Source organism: Crocuta crocuta, unplaced genomic scaffold (genome assembly GCF_008692635.1).
Source record: "Crocuta crocuta isolate KB4526 unplaced genomic scaffold, BGI_CrCroc_1.0 scaffold687, whole genome shotgun sequence".
Taxonomy (NCBI): domain Eukaryota; kingdom Metazoa; phylum Chordata; class Mammalia; order Carnivora; family Hyaenidae; genus Crocuta; species Crocuta crocuta.
Window position 1 is genome coordinate 2,804,179 of NW_027530182.1, and position 16,707 is coordinate 2,820,885.

Consider the following 16,707-nt stretch of genomic DNA (forward strand, 5'->3'; position numbering starts at 1 on the left):
CAGGGGCACCTGGGTAGCTCAGTCGGTTAAGCATCCAACTTTGGCTCAGGTCATGATTTCATGGTTTGTGGTTTTGGGCCCCCCATTGGGCTTTATGCTGACAGCTCAGAGCCTGGAGCCTGCTTCAGATTCTGGGTCTCCCTCTGTCTCTGCCCCTCCCCTGCTCATTCTCTGTCCTCCCCTGCTCTCACTCTTTCTCTCTCTCTCTCTCTCTCAAAAATAAATATTAAAAAAACAAAAAGAAATGTCAAAGGCAGAATCCTGAAATTGGATTGATTAATATACTTGGATTGCTAGTGTTACCAGACCCTTAGCATAAGCAACTATAAATTATCTCTGCAAGATGGTACAACAATTCTGTCCTCAAATTATGTCCACAGTTTTGCAAACTAATAGTGTCAGGCATATGGTCAGGCATATAGTCAGAAATATTAAGTATGGAATAAGGCAAGAATAAAAATTAAAGACCTGAGAACTAAAATTGAAAGGAAAAAACCCAGTTATTTGCCCATGTGATTAATTCAGAAACATTGTTAATTTTTAATATTAATTTAATTAACAATTAATATAAGTTAATTTCATTAACCTAAAGAAACATTGTTCAAATTAATAAGTGGGTTTATTTAGTACACTTGGTAGAAGTAGTGTTAGTGAATAAGATTCAATTGTACTTTTTTGCCAGCAAAAATGTAGGAAATAGACATACTATATGGAAATAATATCATTTATAATATGACTAAATATGTGAAGAGTATGTGTCATGAAAGCTGTGTGTTCCCTCTATGCTGAAAAGTGGAAAAACGTTACTGACAGAAATAAAGGTCTAATATTGTAGGGATATACAAAGTTCATCGTTTAGAAAGCTTAATATAATAAAGATGTCAATTCTCTCCAAATAGATACTGAGAGTTAGAGTAATACAGATTATCAACAACAGGAAGCCATTACTACCCCCAGACCAGAAGGAGCAAGGAGAGAGGCTCTAACCAGGTCTCTGTGAGAAAGCTTTCCTGGGAGAGAGGCTGCCTAACAGGAGTGTCTTTAGACAGGGGAACAGAGGCACTGCCAACTGTGGTTCAGCAGAGATGGAGCCAGGGAAAGAAATACCTTGACTACTCTCTCCTTTACTCTCTCTAATCACCAACCAGCACTTCTAACTGATCAAATTTAGTCAGAAGCAGAGGACAAGGAGCCAATATAGAGGCTGGCCTTTTACGCTAGAGTATTGGAGAGTAGGGAGACATGGTGAACATCGGAGAATATATGGTACATTCTCCTATTACTGGTCTTTTCCAGAGCTTTCCTGGACATTTATTGCTGATTAAGTTTTTGGTATAAACTATAGAATAAACTTGCTTATTTCTTGTTTGGTATTTTGTTAGAGTGTCATATTTACAAGTCAGCCTGATAATTGACATCTTTATGGTGCCAGTCTTCCTGTCCCAGAGGATTGTATGCCATTCCATTTGTTTTAGTACCTGATTTGGTGGGTAAGGTGTTCACAATTCTTTTGTTTTTATTGTCAATTTTATTTTTACTTTTTTGTATGTTAATTTTTTGCCTTGGATTCTAATTCTTCTGAAGTTAATATTGCTGTTCTTTATTTTCATTTACATCTTTGTGATAAGCAAAACAAGTACATAATGGGGATTATGATACATGTGAATTATTAAAAATAATACATGTATAAATTATATTAAAAATAATAATAAAAGAAAAAAAAGAAAAAGTAATGCATGTAGAACAGAAAAATACAAAGAAGATAGAGGAAAAATATTACACTTAAAATACAACTCCAGACAAGTAAGGACCATTACAATTTGTGAGAATCATTGTAGATTTTTCTCAGTTTATATTTATAGATTGAAAATTAGATGGATAGAAGTTTTTAGACAAAAGGGACTATGCTGAACATGTTATTTTAACAAGTAATAACTTCAGCTTTTTATGATATAATGGAACAATGATACACTGATGTGAAATTGAGGGAATTACGAAACCTTTTCTCTACAAGAAGCACTAACTAAACTCTTTCTCTAAAGCTAAGAAGGAAATGGCATGAAAAACTTTGGAGGTCAATCTCATTATATATTTTTTTAAATCTGCATTTAATCTTTAGTGCATTTTGAGACCTGCTACGTAAACTTAGGAAAATAGAACATACATTCAACCATTTTAACTCCTGATTTTGCAACTCAAGATATATAACATTTGTAACCACAGTGACCAAAGATGTTTCGGATTAGTTCTATATTTTGCTTCAGTGCTCATCACTTAACTTTTTACTCTTGATGTGTTCATTCCTGCACTCTATTTTGGTTCACCTCAGGGGCTCAGTTTTACTAGGGCCTTCCCTGTTGCTAGAGTATGCTCTCTCCCCCATTGTCATCATATTTTGCCATGTGACTCATTTTGGCCTGTGAGATGAGAGTGAAAGTAATCCATGCCATGCCCTAATGTTGTAAAAGAGTCATTGCTGGATTTGCCTTCACTTTTCACCCTCTTCCAGCAGAATAGCATATTCCTAATACAGTCCTGCTGCTGCAGTTTGGGCCTTAGGATACAGGAAAGCCACATGTCATGTGAGCAAGCAGTAAAGCTTTGTTTTTGTAAACCATCCAGATTTTTTTAAACTGCAGAATAACCTAGAGAAGCTGCCTGAAACCCTCTGTCAGTCTTTGGTATCAAACTTGATCTCTACAGGGATGTTCCTAAATTATCCCATGGCCCACTCAATCCCTTAGATAGCATCACTGTAACTAAAAAAAAATCACCGGATTTATCTTTCAGGAACCCAGTATTTTTAACAGCACTTGACATTCTTCTTGAGGAAACGTTGGTTCTCAGAGCTCTCCCAGGTCTCTTATACTTTCCTTCACTCTCTTCATCTGTGTCTACAGGAGCTTCTCAAATTTGAACCTACCAATTACTTTTATTTTCCATAGCTTGTAGTTTCCTTATAACTGATCTCATATGCATTTTGAGACTATTATGGCATCTTTCTTTTTTAACAATATCTCTTTATATTATCCTTTTCATTTCAGTCATTTAACAAATGTCTTTTCCCATATATCCTAGCAAACAGAGCATGAGGGAAGGATTACATCCTGATTGCTTACTTAGGAGTTTCAATTCCAAGGGTAAGTGAGTGAGAGAGAGAGAGAGAAGAATGAGACAGGCAAGGATAAAGAATAATTCAAGGAAATGCACTATTGTGCTGGCTACTGCTTCGTGGTGAACAATGAAGAGACAGCAGGTGCACTGAATTTGCTACCCAGGTTGATTCTAGACAGGCCGTAGGAGAGAAATGATGCTCTAGAGCAATCCATCAGGTGGAAGAAGAAAACAAGTTACCTGTCTGGTTTCTTCTTGTGTTTTGTCTTAATATTGGTAAAAGTTTGCTGCTTATACCATGCCTGTGTTGTAGCATTTTATCCTAATCTGGAAATGGTACAAGGAGACACACACGCTAGGCATGCAGCTGGTTGACCTCAAGTGGTGGAGCCAGATGAGCTGTATAAATGTCATAGGCTGAAGTGGCAGTTAATAGGCTGAGACAGAGCAAGGGAAGGAGACGCTAAGAGGAGTGTATAGGCTGAATCTGGAAATATGCATAAGGTGTATATAACACACCAACAACTACAAGAAGGGATAGGAATTAACTTAGAGGCTCTGTTTCCAGTAGTGAACAAAAAAGTCCCCGCCTTCACAGAGGCTTTATTAATGTCATCTTTACGCCTTGTCTTTGTCTTGATAATTCAGAGAAGTGTGATGGTTTCTTTTTCATACATTTTCTAGACCTTTCTTCTAATTCCTTTAGTAACTTCTACTCAGAGGTATACTTTTCCTCTGAGTATGTACAGTAAACTTTCTTTTTTCTTGATTCTTAGTACTCCCCTTTTTTAAGAAGTCCAGTTTATTTTTCTTGTTTTCAAATGAGGAGAGATCTAGACAAATTCAGTGTTTGCTAGGGATCCAGATGTGTGCCTTTTGTAAGCTTTATTGCTTACTTTGATACTAATCACGTTCCACATTTCATATTTGCAACATTGGTGTACATCCCATCTCATCTACTTTTCAAGTAGAAAGAAGAGAAAGAAACTTATCTCGACAGTATAAGATTATGCTTCCATTCCACTTAACTGGGAGTATGCCCAAGACATAGCAGGAGATGAGAGACAGGGATATGCTGGTCCCTTAGGTGATTTTTAATCCTCAAGTGCCTCATAGTATGAGCATTTCCCTACTCTTGAGTATGTTTTTTTTCTGCCTAAAGATACATATATTTTGTTCCACATGACCCTTAAACGCAAGCCAACTACTGGTCTTGTCTTTAAGAAATAACAACTATTTCTAGCATTGGACCAGAAGTAAATTTGCTGTGTTTCACATTGCACTGAAGGACGGTATGTTTTCTCCTCATCATGTCCCTGTTCTAAATGCAACATTTACTTAGGTTTCCTAACATATATCTTGACTCTATACTGTGATAAAGTTTTTTAATACATCTATTGCCTCTCTTATTTCATAATTTTTACCAGTATTATTCTGGAAAGGGCAGTTCTCAGCAAGCATTCTTACTATGGGTCTCTCCTCCCCTCCTCTTGTGAGCATTATATATCCTGCAGGCATTGTGCCATTACTGATTCTCTTCTCTCTCCTCTCTTGTTTTTGGACTGTTATTTACCGCAGGTTTTAGTTTTTTAAATAAATAGTTTTAAATAGTTTTTTTAAATAGTTAGAAGAAGATGATGCTGTAGCCTGAATGTATCCACCTAAAATTAACATGTTGAAATCCTAACTCCTAATATGATAGCATAAGGAGGAGGGGCTTTGGGGGGTGTTTAGGTCATAAGAATAGAGCCCTCATGAATGGGAATAGTGTTCTAAAAGAGACCTCTCTGAGCTGCCTAACGTCTGTCTACCATGTGAGGATACAACAGGAAGTCTACGACCCAGAAAAGGGCCCTTACTGGGCACTCTGATCTCTGACTTCCAGACTCCACAACTATGAGAAATAAGTAAATACGTTTCTGTTGTCTGTAAACTCCCCAGTGTATGATATTTTGTGATAGTGGCCTAATAGGACTGAGATGGACGGTGTATGTTCATGTATCTGTATGGATGGAGGAGTTGTTATATTTGGAAAACAATATTCTAAACTTCTAGAAAGCAGAACTCATTTCTCCCGTATTAATATTTATCTGTGTTCAACAACTGTTTGCATATCTCTTTTGTTCCTTCCTCCTTTTAAGACTTACCTTACAGAAATTAATTTTCAGTTTGAAGTTATAGGTTTAAAAAGGTTCCATTAAAAGATACAGGCTCTACTAGATGCTGGCGAGGATGTGGAGAAACGGGCACCCTCCTACACTGTTGGTGGGAATGTAAACTGGTACAGCCCCTCTGGAAAACAGTGTGGAGGTTCCTCAGGAAACTAACAATAGAACTCCCGTATGACCCAGCAATAGCACTGCTAGGAATTTACCCAAGGGATACAGAAATGCTGATGCATAGGAGCACATGTACCCCAATGTTCATAGCAGCACTCTCCACAATAGCTAAAACATGGAAAGAGCCTAAGTGTCCATCAACAGATGAATGGATCAAGAAGATGTGGTTTATCTATACCATGGAATACTACATGGCAATGAGAAAGAATGAAATCTGGCCATGTGTAGCAACATGGATGGACCTTGAGGGTGTTATGCTGAGCGAAATAAGTCAGGCAGAGAAGGACAAATATCATATGTTTGCACGTATAGGAGGATTAGGAGGAACTTGACGGAGGAACAAGGGGGAGAAGAAGGGCGGAAATGGTGGGGGAAAGGGAGAGAAGCAAACCATGAGAGACTCTTGAATGCTGACAAAAACTGAGGACTGATGGATGTGGGGGGAGGGGGGATGGGCATGGAGGAGGACACTTGTGGGGATGAGCACTGAGTGTTATGTGGAAACTAATTTGACAATAAACTATTAAAAAAAAAGATACAGGCTCTAGAATACATATTATAAAATGTATTGCCGTGAAATGTATCTCTATAAACATTTTTCTCTTCAAATTGAATATACAAAATATGTTCCAATTTTATATGCTCTGTATCACATGGGATTCACCACCATAGAGCTCTGGAAACCTGTATCCCAGGAAGAAAGGGTTTCCTGGACCCTTAGTGCCATCATTACTACCACTGCCAGTTCATTTGTCGTTTGTCCTCATCATTACCAGTTGCACCCTGGATTGGTTGGAAGTACTGATTTTTACCTTGTGTTGTTCCCCTTCCTTCTGACATTTCTTTCTTTCTTTTTTTTTCTTTTTTCCCCTATCTTTTCCTTCAGTCTGGATTAGAAGAGTCACAGGAATCTCAGCCCAGGTCTGAGGTTGAAAACTAGTGGTGCTTTAAGGAACTTTGGTTTTAAATTTACTTTGCCTTTCAGGATTCTTTTTAATGCATTTAAAGTTCTTTGTAATCTACAATGAAAGACTGACTTAGTGGCGCCTGGGTGGCTTAGTCGGTTAAGCGTCTGACTTTCGCTTAGGTCATGATCTCAGGGTTCGTGGGTTCAAGCCCCGCGTCGAGCTCTGTGCTGACAGCTCAGACCCCGGAGCCTGCTTCAGATTCTGTGTCTCCCTCTCTCTCTGCCCCTCCCCCGCTCACTCTCTGTCTCTCGCTGTCTCTCAAAAATAAATAAATACAAGAAAGGAAGGAAAAGAAGGGAAGGAAGGAAAGGAAGAAAGCAAGCAAGCAAGAAAGAAAAGAAAGGGAAAGAAAGGCTGACTTACCTTGTATTCAAAACTGGTAACTATTGTTGGCACAGTACTTATCAATTCTTGGAACTGAAGTGTAACTTCATTTCAATAAGAAGGTGGTGCTATGTCTGTATATCCAAGGCTTTTATTAGTATCAAGCTATAAAAGAAAATTGATAAGTATTTGGCTTTGAAAGTCATAGTAGTTCTATCAATACTTTCAAGGTGTATGTGATAAATATTAAATACTGTATATGTTATTTCTGTCATTAATAGGTTTGCCTGCAGTAAAAAATAATAGGTAAAAAAACTGGAAGATGATCTGTAACTTAGGTGAACACAGTTATTTACCTGAGATGGTCTTTATTCATGCTTCTCCCTGTTTACGGCTTGCTTGGCGCAGGAAGGAGCTTCAGGAGCTGCAGAACCTCTACAAGCAGAACAGCGCGCACACGGCGCAGCAGGCGGAGCTGATCCAGCAGCTCCAGGTTCTGAACATGGACACGCAGAAAGTGCTGAGGAACCAGGAGGACGTCCACACGGCCGAAAGCATATCGTATCAAAAAGTATGCTTCTATTCTGTCATAAAAATGTAAATTTATACGTATGCACCTATAAAAATATATAGAATTCAATTTTTTTCAGATTTCAACATTTCTTTATTACTACTCCCTTTTGTATATGTTTCTTCAAACTTAAAAATGAAATGCAGTTCACTTTGGTAACATTTAAAATTTTGTGACTTTTCTATACTGCTGTTAGAGCTGAAACATTTAAAATACAGATGCAAGTTTATCCTGTAGGATATTGTTTTTATAAATTGGAATTTGATATCTACTCTGAAACATCCTATGACTGTGGCCCCAACCCAGAAAGGACTTGGGGAATGGAATTTCTCAGCCTTCATTTATGAGAAATTATTCATCAATTAGGATTATAGTTATGACCTAAAGCAGTCTTTCATTATAGAATTGTGCATTATTTTGTTGGCACCTCTGCACAGACACAAACGGGTATGCTGAGGAAGGCTTCGGGGTCAATATTTGCCAAGGATTTTTCTCTTTTTTGCCTGTTTCTTTTAAGTAGTCACTACTTTACAGTTGTTTTAGGAACCACTCAAGAAGGCTTACCCAGCTATTTAGGCATGCTGACTGACTCAGCAACAATAATTATGGCTAGTAATTTTAAAAAGCCACCTTTATTGAATTCTTTATGTTGTGTGTGGTGTACCAAGTTTATTTATGGAAATAATTTGGTTTCTGTGTAGGTCAATCTCATAAGATTGATTTCATTCCCTTTTAATAGTTGAGGCAGCCAAGGCTTAGAGTGGTTAAATAGTGCAGTCTGTGTTGTTGTTTTCTGTTTAACTCACTCTTCTAAAAGAAGACCATGAAAATCCAATACCTATAATTAACATTTTTATGTTAGTAGTAATAGTAAATAACTATTAAGTGAACATTAAGCACTTATTTTTAAATAATGCTTTGGAACAGTGGTTTTCATCTGTGTTCCGTGTTCTTCTGGAGTGTCCCTCAGGATGCAGATGATGACAGGTGAAGTGTGGAGCCTGTTCTCTCCACTTAGAATAGACCCACTTCCCCTTTTTGTTCTGTATGGTGGGATTGCCTAAACCGGGCTCCATTGCTAAAATGACTTGAAGACTTGGATCTTAGTAACTTTAATTTTTTTCATCCTTTTCACTTGTATATTTACCTCACCCATTTCTTTTTCTTTTTTAATTTTTGCTTACAACCCCCTACCTATGGCAATTTATATTCAGATATGTCTTTAAGGTTGCTTGGTAATAGCCTCATAACTCTTTTGCTAATACTTTGCTAAAATGCTAACACTTCTTTTACTCTTTCTACTCTCAGCAAGAAAGAACTTGTAAAGAGGAAAAAATAGCAGTGTTTCCTTTGCTATTTCATTTTTCAATCTTGTGTTCTAAGAATTTATTTTAGTTGCTTGACTAAAAATTGAAGACAAAATGTTTCAGCCTTAATTCTACTTTTTGGTTGATTTTCTTTAGCAATCAGAGAGCAACCATCTCTTTTATAACCTACTTGAGAACTTTTGTAGATTCTAAATCATTTCACACAATTGAATACTTAAACATTTTAAATTAAAGTAATTATTACCAAAGTATTAGATGCTTGTGATAAATTTTCAAATAATACAGAAGTATATGAAACAAATATATAAAGTATTCTGCCTGTCTACCTGAAGCCCTTGCCCCAGAAGTAAGCCCTCTTAATATTTGAATGTATCTGAGAGTTCCTCTAGAACAGAATATTTCAAAATTATTTTCTTTGTTAATATATAAACATTATAAGAATACATTATTATAAGATACTGAGATAATACTATAGAAATCCTGATACTGCTAATCTAACAGATTCAAATACTCTTCCATTCACCCCAGGTCATTTCATCTGCCCCCAGGGGCAGTCATCTGAGTGGTCATTTCAGACCCTTTTCATGCATAGATATTAGATGTGTGTGTACATACACATATATCACAAAACAAGGCATATTATAATTTTAATATTTATTAACTTACACTTACTGTTCTTTAATTTGTAACTTTTAAGAAATATGCATTGGATGTATTTCCATGACTATACATAGAGTTCTGGCTCTCCTCCTGCTCCACTTTGTCATCCAGCATGAACATATATAGTGTGGATTTATAATATAATTTGATGATTAGTAAGGTCTCTCTGTCCAAGTTTTTGTTATCAATTTTCTCATAGAAGGAGATGTTCTTCATCTCTTCTGTAGCATCATTTCCCCACTGGACCATTCCTAACCACATACAAACAGGCTGTTTTGTCTCTGATCTGGGGGAAAGAACAAAACAAACAATAAAAAAACATGTATTGACCCTCCCACTATATATATCCCTTTCCTTGCCTTGCTTCTCTTTCTTTTCCTTTCCCAGCGTATTCCTTGAAAAACTTGTCTTAAGTTTTCTCAAAGTTCACCTCTCCTGTTCTCTCTTGAACCAATTCCAGTCAAGTTTTTACCCCAGAACTCTGCTAAAATTTCTCTTCTCAGAATTACTTGTGACCCCCCACGTTGCTCAATTCAATGATCATATATCTATCAATCCTCATTTAACGTATCAGTAATATTTGTTTTAGTTGATAACTCTCTGTGCCTTGAAATACCTTCTCTTTCCCCCCACTCCTGGCTTGCAGTGTACTGCGGTTATATAGTTATCTTCCTTCAGTTCTAGCTGTTTCTTTCTCATCTTTTCCTAGTTTCATGTTGTCTAAATGTTAAAATGTCATAGTATGTCTTTTTTTCCCCCGTGTTTAAATTCACACTCTAGGTGATTTTATCCAAAGACCTAGGCTTTCAAAATCATAATTGTCCATATGATGACTCCTCCATTTGATGATCTACTCTGAATGTCTTCTCTGAACTTTAGGGAAGATATACGTGTGTGTGTGTGTGTGTGTGTGTGTGTGTTTTAGAGAGAGAGTGCATGTGTGCACATGTGTCCAAGTATGAGTGAGAGAGGGGGCAGAGGGAGAAGGAAACAGAGAATCTTAAGCAAGCTCCACACCCCGTGAGGAGCCAGTGTGGAGCCCAATGTGAGGCTTGATCTCACAACTGTGAAATCATGAGCCAAGGCAAAATCACAAGTCAGACACTTAACAAGCTAGCTGAACCACCCAGATGCCACTAGGAAAGAGTATATCTAATTGTCTGCTTCACGTTTCTTAACTTGGATGCTTATTAAGCAACTCAGACTTCACATCTTCAAACTAAGCTATTGTCTGTTCTGCCTTCGGTACATGCCTGAAATTCTGGTTCTTCTGCTACCCCTCCTGTCACCATTCTGTCCAAACCACTATCAGGTTTCACATGAATTCTTGCAATAGTTTCCCACGTTATTTCTTTGCTCCTGTCCTAATCTCCTTTGAGTCCGTTATCAACACAGATGTCAGGGTGTTCTTGCTAAAACTTAGTAAGTCCTTCCTTACTTTACCTCTGTCCATTGGTTTCCTGTCTCATAAAAAGTAAAAGTCTGAAGTTCTTACTACAGCCTGGAAGACTGTACATGATTTGGCTCTGCATTACCTCTCTGATTTCATTTATGCCATCTCTTCTCCTTAATCTCTTCACTGCAGCCACACTTCATTCCGTTTTTTCCCTTGAACATCCAAGTATTCTTCAACTTCAAGTTCTTTGCATTTGCTTCCTCTGCCTAAAAGCTCTTCCCCCTGTTATCTGCATAGGTAACCTTTTTACCACCTTTATTCTTCACGTCTTACAGCTTAAAACCTGGTTGATTACTGATAATTGAGTAGGAGAAGTAAGAATGATGTATAATATAATAGCAGAAGTACATAGCTTGGGCCTTTTCCTATGTTTAGGGATAAGAGACTTCCCTTGATGAAGTGATATTCATGGTATTTATTCTGAGAAGATAAACATCAGTGAAACAATTTAGTTTCTTCTTATATGAACTCTACCTTAAGCCATAAATTCCCTCATTAATGTCTTTACCAAATTTGGAGAAGTAGAGATCATCAAACTCTAATTTGGAGAATGTTGAAACCTTGTGCATGTTTCCCCAGGATTATGACTCTACTCCAGGAATCATTGTAGATAATGGAGAGATGTGATGGGAATATGTTGTGCTTATGAATAGTATAGAGGTAGGAAAAAAGAGCAAACTGACATCAGATGCTTTAAAGATCTGGCTTAATTTTCCTATTTAGTCTATTTCTCATACTCTCCTTTATGTTTTTTTTTCTTTTCTCCACTTTGAATTACTGTTTCTTCTTACTTGTTCCTCAAAAGTTCCTTCTTAGAGTGCAGTGTGGGAAACTTAACTAATTTTTTACTTGATATTTATTCTGAAATTTTAATTCTCTTTGTGGTATTTTAATTTTAAAGTTATTTTAGATCATTATAGTTGTTCATTCATAAAGTTTTCATTAGTATACTCACCTACACTCAATTCAGAAGTCCTTGATTATTTATATTTTGAAAATTTTGCCTGAATTTAGTAGATACTACATTTAATTTTTCTTTGGTAGTCTGTGTAAATAATTATCCATAAAAACACAGAAAAAAACCTTTTATAATTCCATCTCCTAAAGACAAATACTGTTTAACATTTTGAAAATTTCCTTTCAGGTTTTTTAAAATGCATTTTAACATATCTGTGGATACACTAATATCTTTTACTTCACATTATATTAAAACAATATCATGACATATAATTGTTTTGGGAATAGTAATATTTTAATCATATTTCCAGTGTTGATCATGTATGTTGTTTAAATTTTTTACTATTGTAAATAAAGGTGCAATAAACATTTTTTTTGTGTGTGTCAGTTCAGACTATTAGTATTCATTAGAGGATATGGAATATGCAGACACACACACACACACACACACACACACACACCCCACACACACCCAGGCCCAGGAAACTGTGCCTTTTATGAAAAAGCTAGTAACATCATATTAATGCTGTACAATTTACTCTTAGATCATACATAAAGAAAACCTTATTTAAGTTATTAAATGTTGAGAATTCACAGAAGATCATGAAGTTTGAAGGGGACCTGTCTGCCACATGAGAATTATCAGTAAATGTTAAATTATTGAACCATAAGGAGTTCAATGGAGTACAATGGAGTACAAGCTTAAGGAGTACAATGATATACCACTTTGGATAATGCAGTTTAAAAATCATAGATGCTTATTTGAAAGCAAGAGTATTTTCAAACTTTGCAGACATATTTTTCTGTCTTAATTTAAATATTCTAGTCCATTTAATTTTTAACTGTTTGGGTGAGTAAATGGCTCTCAAGTGGTATAATGTGGAGAAACTAAGAAGACAAGTAGAAAGGCCATGTTGTTGGAGTACAATCATATATAAACAATATAAAATTTTATGATAAGCCAAGGAGAATCTGCATTTCCATTTACACACATTATTTTAGAAATACATGATATGGGCTGAGGCATAAATGCAAGTCATAGCCAGCAACCATATAATAATAGTGGTTAACATTTATTGAGCTTATTGTGTATTAGCAATTGGGAAAAGGCCTTTTGTTTTAGTATTAAATTTAAGTTTCACACCAACCCTATGTGGCATATTATTATTCCTTATTGTTTTATAGATCAAGTAACTGAGACTTAAAGTATCGTCTAAAGTATTGTCTATAGATGGTAGAATTCAAATCTAGTTGATCTTGGGTCCAGAACCCACCTTCTTAAACTCTATTATAAAGCCCACTGTATAGTTCATATAACTATACAGAATATACATAAAATAATGTGGTCTTATCCTTAAAGGACTCTGTAAATAGATTCTATAAACTTGCATCGTTCATTCTCATCAAAATTCTTTCAATGTTCAATAATTTTATGTTGGGAAATTTATCTTGATATCTAAGTTAAATGTTAGTCAAAGGAGCCCATTGCTGGGTGCCTGGCTGGCTCAGTCAGTAGAGCATGTGACTCTGGTTCTCAGAGTCATGAATTTAAGCCCCGTGTTGGGTGCATTGCTTACTCCATTGCATCCTTTTTGGTGAAAAGGGCTCCTTGCATGTTCCTATCCTTTGTGCAAAGGGCTGCCATCATTATTCTTCAGCCACTCTTTCTCCTGGTTATAAAAATTTATTTTCTTTTATTATGTTGTGGCATTGCAATTTTTAATTTTTTAAATTAAATTTTTTTATATATTTATTTATTTTTGAAAGAGAGAGAGAGAGAGAGAGAACACAAATGGGGGGAGGGACAGAGAGAGAGCGTGACACAGAATCTGAAGCAGGCTCTAGGCTCTGAGCTGTCAGCACAGAGTCCAGTGTGAGCCTCAAACCCATGAACTGTGAGATCATGACCTGAGCTGAAGGTGGACACTTAACCAACTGAGCCACCCAGGCACCCAAGAGTTAGGTCTTCTTAATTTACTGTTTCTCATGGAGTTTCTGTTTCCTCTATTCTCTTCCTTTCAATTCTCCTCTCTTAATCTTTTTTTTTTTTTTTTTTTGCTTTCCCTCCCATTTCTCCTCCTTTCTCCCATTTATTAAGTTGATTTATTTCATAGTAGTCATTTCATTATCAGAGAAGATAAAATTAGTTGCCCTCAGTGGTAGATTGAGGGAAACATGAAAGGTGAAGAGAGAAAACTGGAAAAAAACATGAAGCCCAGAGAAGAGGTGAGCCATATTTCCCAGAGGTCCCCATAACAAATCATTAGTCTTATACACAATACCTAATAATGTGAAGGGCTCCTCTGGAAGAGACACACCCATCAAAATAAATAAAAGCAAGTTAGGGTGTTTTCTTCTGCTGAGCCTGTAGTCATTTATATAAGTTTTGTTTTCCCACCTTTGCACATCATTTGTATACATGTGTGTATTTTAACTATAGATTGGGATTCTATAACATTTATAATTTCTAGGCCGTCTAACATGTTTAGGATACTATATATGTGTTTGGTTGCTTTTTGTACTATTTAATGATAATTATATGACACAAGCAAATATCAGTCTGGGAAAATAAGGAGTTAGCTGATGCATACTTTCAATTTAAACTGCATGTTAGATCAGAGGTTTTTCTTCTCATTTTTCTGCTGCAAAGAGATATGGTTTTCAATTGTAGAATTTATTGTCTCAATCAGAGTAGCAAATAGTATATACTTAATCACTAAGTAAGGAAAATTTTATTCTTTTTTAAAAAAAAATTGTTTTATGTCTTTATTTTATTTTTGAGAGACAGAGACAGAGAGTGAGCAGGGGAGGGGCAGAGAGAGAGGGAGACACAGAATGTGAAGCAGGCTCCAGGCTCTGAACTGTCAGCACAGAGCCCAACACGGGGCTTGAACCTACGGACTGTGAGATCATGACCTGAGCTGAAGTAGGACACTTAACCAACTGAGCCACCCAGGCGCCCCAGAAAATATTATTCTTTAATCAAATTAGTCATTGGTTCACAGAGCATATGCACTTCCAAAACATTAAGGCTCATAAAGTTTCTTGTTCCTCAACACTAATACAAACAAGGGAAGGAAAGTACTTGAGTATAAGTCCCTGAAAATTAAAGGACTTGGAATTTGGTGTCCTATTTCTAGAGATAACTTGCTTTCTATCCCCTGGAGATCCTCTTAGCCTTTTAAACTTTAATTTCTTCAACAGAAAACAGCATCAAGAGTTGTAAGCATAATAAATTACTTTTGGATTATAATGATAGATACTTGTAAAGTATATATCGGAATGTATGATTAAATGTTTTTATAGGCCAGAATCTTGCAAAAAAATTCTCATCCATTTCAGCTTTTTGGACTCTGAGAGGAAAGAAATTATGGGGGAAAGATCCTGTCTGAAAGGTGCTGTGAATAATTGTTATGACTAATAAAGAAAAAATTACTAACTCCAGATGCTTAAACCAATGCAGATGAATTAATTTGTTATATTACCTAATTTACTCACTTGAGACCTTTTTTTACTCATTCTATTATTGTTGTTGTTGTTATTATTATTTTACTCAACTTCACTGATGGCCTGGGGCCTAGAATTAATAATGGCTGCAGGCCTGTCCTTGTGTCCTTTCTACTCTCAGTCCACAGCTGAGTGGTCTTACTGCTGTTAAATAAGTGACATCCGATCAGCCATCAAAGAAAATAGGCAAGCAGGAGATGTGTGTTTGGAATAAGAACCAAGGAATTAAAGAGTCTGTGCCAGTTCCTGGAGCAGGGCTGGTCTAGATGATCGGTTCCGGGCTTTTTTGATTCTTTTCCACCTGCTGCTTTGAAGGATGGGTATTGCCAGAGAATGCTAGAGTTCCCCCAGTATCTAGAGTTACATCAGATCAAGCCAGAACAATATCTGAATAGGGGTACACCTGTGTAAAATGCATGGCAGAGTGAAGTGGAGAACACAAAAAGAGAGCAGTTAGTCTATTTTTACAGAAGTTAAGAAAGAGGGGAAATGTGAGAGGAAACAAGAGAAGAGATATTAAGACAGTGACTTCTTTCATGTATGAATAGGCCCAGAGCCTTGTATCTGTGAAGGAAGATCCCAAGACATGACACTCAAAGAAAATATACCACACCCTTGGCATTAATCGTCAGTAAATTGGTCCTCAATCCTGACTATACACTATCATTCTTCCTAGTACCTTGGGCAGTCTAAGGGAAACTGTGAGTTTTTCTTTATCAACACTTAATGTTCATGAGATTCTCAAATATTTGAAATTTGTAAATTCTTTTTTTCAATATTTTGAAATTGAGGTATAGTTTGTTATTTGTATATTATTTAATGTCTTAAATATCTTATTAATATTTAATTGTTGGTATTTTTCTCTTACAAACATTAATTTGTGCTGACTGGGTAAAAACTGATTAATATTACTAAAGCATGCAAATAAGAGAGAAAATAGTTAAATAATCTTTTAAATGAGTAAGTTACTGTGTATGCTGTTGGGCAGACCTTCATTTATCCTAGCTTCATCTCTCTACAAAGTTTAGCTCTTGTCTCCAGATTTTGCTTTTTCCTTTCCTACCTGAACTCAATCATGACAGCAGCAACACAGCACAGGTAGGTCTCTGCAAGGCCCACTCTGATCCTGTCATTGTTCCTCAAAGCTGTCAGGTTCCTACTCTCTCTTCCTTTCTAGAATGATGCTCTCAACTGTGGAAAGGACATTGGACATGCTTCCTGGTGTAAAGGTAATTGAGAGGGAAAGTATAGATTCATTTCCTGAAATTCTTTATAAATCATAAAGACAACCCTTCCTTTATAACAATTGCTTAGACTTTGGCTATAAAGTGAAAAGGATTATTTGAAGTAGCTATAATAATATAGTGGTACAATCCCTTATAGAACATAAAAAGTATATTGAGCATATTATGTGAGAGGAGTGGTTTGGAGGATCTTGTTTTTATGACAAAGTATATGTCTGAGAAAAAGCATTTAGAGAAGA

General features: G+C 36.3%; 1 protein-coding gene across 2 annotated transcripts in view; it reads left to right on the forward strand.

Annotated features, from left to right (window-relative positions):
- The window catches only part of CNTLN (centlein), a 283,942-nt gene that overhangs the window by 97,510 nt on the left and 169,725 nt on the right, over window positions 1-16,707 (forward strand). For both annotated transcript variants that reach the window (XM_077765063.1, XM_077765065.1), the window contains exon 7: window positions 7,158-7,316. In XM_077765063.1, the coding sequence (XP_077621189.1) occupies window positions 7,158-7,316 (159 nt within the window). The remainder of the gene's footprint in view (window positions 1-7,157; window positions 7,317-16,707) is intronic.